Raw genomic sequence first — 9,377 nt, 5'->3', positions numbered from 1 at the left:
ATAGGTCATTGATCCCATACCCGACCAAACGGTGATAATTTTCCGTATCCCAAGCCCGTATAAGGAAAATAGGTTAAGAGTATTTACCTGGCTTAAGTCTTTACAATCCAAAGACAAATATAAGCACAACCGTTCGAACAAAATAACAAGTAAGGTTGCAATTTACTGGACGCCCTTAGTCTGGAATGAATGGAATTATTATCTATTAGAATGTTAACGGGTCTTATTCAAGTCATATGACTTGGACTGGTTAACTATAATATAATGAAAGCGGTATGGTTCGCTAGATTAAGCGGTGACCGGATAGAATGTTGTTTGAACCCTCACAAATACTATGACTTGCATAATATGGGGCAAATAACACATTCTGATTATAAAAGAAACTGAAGGAATTTAACCATTTCGGTTAACTTATATAAAATAAGTTACATAAGTCAATCGTATACGCATAGGCGGTATTGGGTGATCGGATGGGTCAAGTTCCTTATGCCTAAACATAATTATTACATTACCATATCAGTAGGTATTCCATTTTATAAGTTCATTTTTGGTATTTTTAAGGCATAATGTATGAACTTGCATAAAACCCGACAACTGAATATGATCAAATGGTATAACCTCAGAGGGTTATTCCATACATTAATATGATCATAATGCAACTTCAAATCAGTAGATAACTAAGCTAAAACGGGTCAGAATCGAAAGTCAAAGCAGAAGTCAAACTGTCTGACTTTCGGTTGCGAATCGGACTATAAGCAGGAAATGACGGGTTGAACATGCTTAAACATGTTCTAATATGTTATACTAACTGATATAATGTCAAAATATGTGTTTAAATATTTATCAGTTCATTTAATACATTTTTCGTAAAACTATGTTTTGACTTTTGTTTAAACATAACTTTGACCCGTCATTTGACCAACTTAACGTGATCTTCAGGAGGTGCCCTCATAGGGGATTATCACTTACCTTATTACGATCACGTAGTCATGTTCGATTTGAACATAAGCTTGACTGTAATGGTCATAACCGAGAGTTAAAGGAAAAATCAATTTGCTTAACTTTCGGCTAATAACTTAGCTTACAAAATAAAAGAACTATGGAAGAACACTTACAAGTGTTCTAGGTGGAATATGAACTCAGTGGGAGGCTTCCTTTTGGTTAGGAAACAACTCCAAGAGCATATTAGAGAGAGAAAAGTGAATGAGCAAGGAATGAAGTGAACTAGAGGTGTTATTTATACTTGAAGCATGATCATAGGATCATGCCAAGTGTTGGTACATGTTTTCAGATGTTAACAAGTATGTAGTGAGGTGTAATAACTAGAGAGAAGTGGCAAAATCGCGAGCAAGGTGTCACATGTGTATGCTGCTTTGGGCAGCAAACAAAATATGCCAATAGCGTTCCTTACGGACCGTAAGGGTTCAAGGCTTACGATCCGCAAGCCTTATGCGCGCCTCTGGTTTTTACATGCTTACGATCCGTAAGTTATTAAGGCTTATGGTCCGTAACCAAATGTCTGTAACAATATTATATTTACCTTACGGTCCTTAAGGCTTTAGGCCTTGCGGTCCGTCTGGGTCACTCAGAGGCCAAAACTTTGGCATGTTGACATATTTAGTCCCTCCACATCTAATCTTCCACTATTTTGCACATTTAGTCCCTCTCGTCTAAATAACTTGGCATATTTGAGAGTTGATTGGACACGTGTTGCCATATGATTCGATATAAAATTCTGAGGTGTTACATCCCCATCCCCTTAAAAGAAATCTCGTTCTCGAGATGTTATTCAAAAAGATTAGGGTACTTTTATCTCATACTATATTCAACCTCCCATGTATATTCTGGGCCACGATGGGCATCCCGTTTAACTTTAACAACGGGTGATACGTGGTCGAATAACGGTGTTCAGTTGTGTCTAAGTTTGAGTTTTTACTTGACTTTTTATTCCGAATAGCCTACTTTTAATTAGATTTGTGTTTTGCAGGTTTAATGGAGTTTAAGGGCTTTTCGGGAGCTTTACAGGCCACCGGGAGCAAACGGGATCAACCGGGGATGTGAAATGAACAAAACCGGGTTAATCATGAAGTTTGGATGTATTTTGGGTGATGTTAATGGATTTAAAATGAATATATTGGAAGATGGCATGATAGAGGGCTGAATTACAAGTACGTGGGCGAAAACGGTGAGTAAAACGAAGCTAAAACGAAGAAGTTATGAAGAAAACAAAAAGGGAGGTTTATAGGCACTGTCGCCGACGCCCAGGGGGCCGTCGGCGACGCCCCATAGAAAGTACCGTCGCCAAAAGTGTCCGTATACAGGAGATTAGGCCGTCACTAGCTTTTGGAGGTTCTGGTCAGCGTCGGGGACGCCGCTAGGGGCGTCGGCGACGCCGCTCCCTGGTGCCCATCGCGAATTCTTGCTTTTTCTTGTTGTTTGACGAGTTTTAAAAGCTTGGTTGACCTATTTTCGGGGGTTACACATTATTTTGAGTTGGGAACTTGTTCTTGGAGCCAAGATACACCACCATTCCATCTCTTATCATAGACACAAACCGAATCACAACCGGAATCATCATCATCTTCCACAATCACCAATCCATACAAACCCTAATCATCACCATCAATCTTTCACCCATCATCATTCACCAAAGCCCTAACCATTCACCATTTCTCCATCATTCACCAATCCTCCAATCAAGCTTCAAGATGACTCCATCCGCATTCCAAGCATCCGGTGATCAAGTTGCATCAACCATGAGCGGCTAATCATCTCGGTTTCACCCCGGTGTAGGTAGTTGTTAATTTTAGGGTTTCAATTTGTTCTTGTTTCATCTTAGTGACAATTTGTATTTGGTTTTTGAAACTCTTGACAATAGTATTACATTTGTTACAAATTCGTGAATTGTCGAACGATGTTAAAAGTTATGACTTTACGAAACGGTGATATGTAATTGTACGTTGTCGTTGTTAGGATTTACTTGTGTTGATTACAAAGTGTCTTTTTGTCCGTTCTTCGGGACGTTGATAGTTAGTAGCACCTAAGTCACGGTACACTAAATCCGTTAATCGAATGCATTTGAGTTGAAACTAAAACTTGTAGAAATCCTAGATTAATAATTACCGAAACCGGGTGTGATTCCTTTTTATTATTATTGTTCTAGTAATCATTTTTCTTACAATTGTTAATTAGTAGTTGTTATTCCTTTTTCATCAAACCATCTAGTAAAATCAAATCTTCTAATTAAACAAAAACACAAAAATACTTTAGCAAGCTTCATAAATTGTGGCAATTGTTTCAATTCATTCGAATCCATACACAAACCACATACTCTTTGTGGTTCGACCCCTTACTACCACTAACACATTGTTAAGGGTAATTTGGGTATATAAATATTATCTTTGACCGGAGCGCGACACTCCGATCAAATTTTGGCGCCGCTGCCGGGGAGTGCGTGCGCTTTGTGTTTGGATATTGTTTGAATTTGCGTGATTAACTGTTTAAATTGTTTAGCTTCTTTTTGCACTTTGTCTTTTTCCTTGTTACGTGGGGTTTGTTACTTGTGCAGGTCACAGGTAGTGCATGCATATGCGGAATTCCGGAAGGACTTCACCGTTAGTCTACGAACCGGAAATCGAAAGAGTCGCAAGAAGGAACCTAGCAAGCCGGTTAGAAGCAACTCTTGCTTCTAATCAAACCAACCAAACACCACCACTCACACCGACCATTGAAACCGATTCAATGGCGAACCAAAACTCCAACCCAAACCAGAATCAATATCAATACCGAAGCAATTTCAATCCCGCCCAAAATGTTCAACCCATACCTCAAGAACAACCGGGTGGTAACACCAACGCTAGACCACCCACTCCACCTTTCCGAAACCAAAATCCCAATAACTCTCAACGAACACCCCAACCACAAACCCTTCATCGACAAGCCTCATTACCCATCAACCTTGATGATCGGAATGTCAATTCCGACCGTAGAGGTAATCGAGATCGTGGCAATCCCGCGAATGAAGACCCATTTTTCAACATCGACGACTTGAGAAATGCAATCCCTGATGATGAACCTTATAGTGTGCCCGGTTATCGATCGCCGGAACATGTAAACATTCATACAGAAAATTCGGATGATGGAGGTTACTTTGATGATCGAGTGGATGACGATGAAGATTGGGGATGCATTAATAGGGGTAATGTCTACAATGCAAGAGAGTACAAAGATGAAGAGTTTGGCTATCAAAATGCCAATTACGTTGGGGAGGATGATTATGGTTACGGGAATAGAAGGAATGACGGTTACGAAAATAACCGCCAACCACAAAACAACCACCAACGGAACCGGAATGATGGGTTTTACAACAACAACAATGCTAACCCTAACCGGATTCCTCGTTTCGTGGGAGGTGGTCATAAAGGGGGTAACCGAGGTGGAAATCGGCGGGACGATAGAAGAGATGTTAGAAGGGATGAGAGGCGAGATGAAAGAAGGAATGATCGACGAGATGATAGGAGGGATAATCGAAGAATGGAGGATCAAGAAGTCAATGGTCCTTATCGTCGTCAACAACCTCCACGGGGAGTAAATGACCGTTTTAGGCCGATCGTCACCGAGAACGATTCACCCATTGTTTGTGAGCGAAGAACGTTTGACTGTAAACCACATTATATCAACATACTTCCTCATTTCAATGGGAGGTCTAATGATGAGCCCTACACACATCTTGCAGAATTTTCTTCAGTTTGCAACACTATTGGGGGGGCATAACTTTGCGTTAGAAGAAGTTAAACTTCGCTTGTTCCAATTTTCACTAAAGGACAAAGCGAAGCAATGGTTTCTTACACTCCCAGCCAATAGCATCCGCACATGGGGGGAAATGCAACAAGCGTTTTTGGATGAGTACTACTCTATGGCAAAGACCGACGACGCTCGTGATGAAATTAGGTCTTTTCGCCAATTATCGGGCGAATTGTTGCATGAAGCCTTCACAAGATTCAAAGAAATGATGCGGAGATGTCCACATCATCAAATTGAGAAGTGGGAATTGGTAAAGTGTTTTGTTCGAGGGTTGGATGACACAACATGGAATCGTCTCGAGTCGACGAGTAACGGGACTCTTTTGAGCAACCATGAAGACGATGATTGGGAATTCTTGGAGCGAATGAGTAAACGTTCGAAAGAGAAAGAGTCGGCCGATCGAGCCAAGAAACATCCTATTTCCCGTTCACTTCCCGATCTTGATTCTAAAGATCGGATTTCTACTTTAGAGCGGGAAATGGCTCGAATGAAGAAGAAAGAAGTTAATGCGGTCCAGTTTGATGTGTGTGAGGAATGTGGTGATATTGGACATAGAGCAGAACAATGTCCAACAGGACCGGAGGAAGTCAATCAAGTGTATGGAGATAGGAAGCAATATGACATGAACTCCAACACTTACCATCCGGGTTTGAGAAATCACCCCAATTTCCGATATGGTAACGCTTCAAATCAAATGAACCCGAACTTCCAATCGGGTAATCAAGGAGGTCAAAGCGGGTCATCATATCAAAACCGTCAAGGTGGTAACCAAGGAGGTTATCAACTAAATTACAACCAAGGGTACCAAGGTGGGTATCAAAAGAATTATAATAATCAAGGCGGTAACGGAAGCGAGTCGAACAATCAAACCGGTGGCGATGACTTGAGTGCCAAGATGGATGCCTTGCTGAACATGCAAAAGGAATCTCAAAGCAACATAAAAGAGACTCACAATGATGTCAAAGAGATGAAGAAGACAAACGAGATTCGAGATAAAGCACATGAGGCATTGGCAAAGCAAGTGGGCCAACTTGCTCAAGAGATAGCTCAAGTGAGAGGAAGCATGGGAAAACTTCCAAGTGACACTACAGTGAACCCGAAGCATCAAGGTTTTAGCACAAGCAACGTGAGGGATGCACGCGTTAGCGCGGTAAGTATTCTTTTAAATGATGAAGTTTGTAGTGTTGAAAACATTCCACCACCACAATTCGTTGATGGTGTAGTGGAAAATATAGGTGAGGAGCCGGAAAGTGAAAATGAACACGAAACGATTTCACAAAGTAAAAATGAAAACGTAACTAAAAATTCTTTTTTGTGAAAATTGTTTAAATCAACTTAACCTGCTTAATGCATCGAAAAGTGAAGAACGGTGCCCACCGAAGGACGAGGGGTGGGAAAATTTTAAGCAAGCTAAAATTAATTTACCGTTACTAGATGACATTAAAAAGGTTCCGGCTCATGTGGAATGCTTAAAGGAGTTAAGCATTGAAAAACGGCACAACAAATTACCCAAACCGGTTGATTTGATATCTCATGTGAGTGCCGTTTTATCGAGTGCCCTTCCCCCAAAAGCTCAAGATCCAGGAGATCCTCTTATTCCAATTCAAATTGGAACATTTAAAATTGAGAGGGCGCTCCTAGATCTTGGAGCTTGTGTGAGCATCTTGCCCGGGAGTTTGTATAACCAATATGATTTTGGTCCATTAAAAAATTTTGATACTCCCGTGGTATTGGCCGATCAGACTCCCAAGTATCCAAGGGGGATGGTGGAGGATGTGATTGTTAAGGTGGATGATTGCTACTACCCAGTTGACTTTTTGGTAGTAGACTATGTTGGGTGTGTTGGGGACACCCAACCGATAGTCATACTGGGTAGGCTGTTCCTGGCAACTGCTAATGCCATAATAAATTGTGCAACGGGAACGGTAAGCATGAAGTTTGGGGACCGGGAATTAAATTTAAATGTTTTTCCAAAATTTACTAACCCACTCGGTGAGGATAAGTGTCCTAAAAAGGACATGAATCCAAACAAAAAGGTTTGTGCTATGGTTGGTAGGTTTGGAGAAACAAAGAAGAAGACGGTCAAGAAGAAGAAGAAAGCAAAGAAGTCACCTCTAGAAAAGAAAAAGGAAGAGGAGGTCAGCAAGTTTGGACCGTTTGGCAACAAATGGTACGAATCACCGGTGGGTGATTTTGAGGAGCTCGTGGACGTCAAGCATGCCATTCGACCACCATGAGGTGGTAAGTTAATTGTTGTTGTATATTTTATTTCGCATTTTGTTTTAGTTGTTATTCGTAGTTTAGTTAGTATTGTTGTTGTTGTATAATTTGTTATTTTGTTTTAGTAGATAAATGAACGTTGTGGGTGTTCCCTATATAACCCTCACGAGACCTACTCGTCCTCCCAAGCTATTGGGGGGGTTTAAAAGGGCTTGTTGCATGAGCTAAATGCAACCGTGATTCCTACGAAAGTGAGTTAGGTTTGTTGTTGTTGTAATTTATTTTTCCACAAAAATCAAGGTAATTTAACACATGACTTGGTAATGCTTTTATAAAAAACGGTAGAACTAAACCCCTAACAAATTTCAATGGTTGTGAGAAGCATGCTTCTACACAAGGGTTAGAATTTGTAGGTATATGATGTTCGAGAGACAACCGGTTTTATGAAGAGAAGAAGAAGACATGGGCATCAAGCGACAAAAATCAGGTGCATGCTTTTCCTTTTTACCTTGATTCGTAGTTTAACAATAAGTGGAGTGTATTTTTGTATTTTATTTCCGGGGTGAGAATTTGGGAGAATTAGCCGTGTCACATCACTTGTGCATCTAATACTCTAGTTTTCACACATTGAGGACAATATGTACTTCAAGTGTGGGGATGGGGGAGTAGTAAAAATTTTCATTTTTGACCCGTTCATTTAAACACTACACATTGAGGACAATGTTTACTTCAAGTGTGAGGATGGGGGAAAATTTCAAATTTTTTTCAAAATGTCTTGTTTAAAAAGCAATATTAAAGCACAAGTAACTAAGTCAACGAGGGATGGCACAACCCATTTGGTCTTTTGTCATGGTCAAGTTCAAATTAATAGCAAGACGGGTATTTAGCGGGTGGTTATTTGGGAATAATCCACTTAAGAAACTAGTACATTATGCATGTCACATACCATACCCTTTATACATGTGAGGTTTTGAGCCACTTTTAAATTATAGGATTACATATTCATGTTTCTTTGTTTGAGTGGACCATTAGTCATGTATTGTAGAACTTGCGACTTTTGATACGTTTGAGACCATAGACCGAATACAAGCACGAGGATGATTAAGGCATTAGGTGAACCTTTTCCTTTAAAACCATTTATCCATCCTTACCCAAATAAATCCCCTAGTCGCCCACTTTGAGCCTAATCCTTTCATTTGACAACCCGTTTAGCCCATAAACATTAAAACTTTTCTTTTAAACCCGTGTGATGAAATTTCGATTATAGGATTATTTGTTTGTATAGTTGTGTTTGCAAAAAAAAAAATCAATCAGAAAATGTTGCGAAAAAAAGAGAATAGAAAATCGTTGAGAAAATACAAAAATATGAGTTATTAGTTGTTGAATAAAAGGACGAAAAAAAATCATTGCCTCGTAGTTAATGTCTATAGTTAGTTTTGCTTAGAGTAGTTGCTTTGTAATAAAAATCGAGTTTTCATCACCTTAGCCACTTTAAAATATCCTATTTCCTACCCTTAGCCTAACCCCGCTACAACCCTTACAAAGACCTTATGACTTGTGCTTCGTATTCGTGTTGAGTGGTGGAGAATGATTGAGTTGCAAGCCTATGCGGGTACGTGTTCTAATCGGGTTTGAGCGATTATTTTTTTTAAAGTGCTAATACATTATGAAAATTAGCCAAATTATAAACCGATCGGAGAGAACATTGTGAGAGATGTGCATGATTTGTCGGTTTCACGGGCGGGTTAATCTTGGATAACCATTTTATATGTGATTATTCACTTTACCATTAGATATTTTGTAAATTGTAAAAAGTTTGAACCGGGTATGACTTTGGACCTTAACCTTCGTCTCGGGAATGGGGAGTGTGTTTCTTGTTCGACCCACGTGAAAGTGAATTACAGATTTGCTTGAGGGCAAGCAAAAGACAAGTGTGGGGATGTGATACGTGGTCGAATAACGGTGTTCAGTTGTGTCTAAGTTTGAGTTTTTACTTGACTTTTTATTCCGAATAGCCTACTTTTAATTAGATTTGTGTTTTGCAGGTTTAATGGAGTTTAAGGGCTTTTCGGGAGCTTTACAGGCCACCGGGAGCAAACGGGATCAACCGGGGATGTGAAATGAACAAAACCGGGTTAATCATGAAGTTTGGATGTATTTTGGGTGATGTTAATGGATTTAAAATGAATATATTGGAAGATGGCATGATAGAGGGCTGAATTACGAGTACGTGGGCGAAAACGGTGAGTAAAACGGAGCTAAAACGAAGAAGTTATGAAGAAAACCAAAAGGGAGGTTTATAGGCACCGTCGCCGACGCCCAGGGGGCCGTCGGCGACGCCCCATAGAAAGTAC

General features: G+C 40.1%; 1 protein-coding gene across 1 annotated transcript; it reads left to right on the top strand.

Annotated features, from left to right (window-relative positions):
- The first annotated feature begins 4,591 nt into the window (after positions 1 to 4,591).
- LOC110920103 lies at positions 4,592 to 9,142 on the top strand. Its single transcript, XM_022164339.2, has 5 exons — positions 4,592 to 5,398; positions 5,627 to 6,083; positions 6,238 to 6,728; positions 8,701 to 8,767; positions 9,069 to 9,142. Exons 1-5 carry the CDS (start codon positions 4,592 to 4,594, stop codon positions 9,140 to 9,142), a joined length of 1,896 nt encoding a protein of 631 aa, XP_022020031.2.
- Positions 9,143 to 9,377: the final 235 nt, after the last annotated feature.

This window comes from Helianthus annuus, chromosome 16, assembly GCF_002127325.2.
Source record: "Helianthus annuus cultivar XRQ/B chromosome 16, HanXRQr2.0-SUNRISE, whole genome shotgun sequence".
Lineage (NCBI taxonomy): Eukaryota > Viridiplantae > Streptophyta > Magnoliopsida > Asterales > Asteraceae > Helianthus > Helianthus annuus.
This window is presented reverse-complemented; position numbering and strand designations above follow the sequence as displayed.

Coding starts and splice junctions, on each gene's coding strand:
- LOC110920103 (XM_022164339.2), top strand. CDS start 4,592: ATGACCGTTTTAGGCCGATCGTCACCGAGAACGATTCACCCATTGTTT. Junction 6,729..8,700: donor TAAATTGTGCAACGGGAACG/GTAAGCATGAAG, acceptor TATGAAAATTAG/CCAAATTATAAACCGATCGG. Junction 8,768..9,068: donor TTTGTCGGTTTCACGGGCGG/GTTAATCTTGGA, acceptor TGTGTTTTGCAG/GTTTAATGGAGTTTAAGGGC.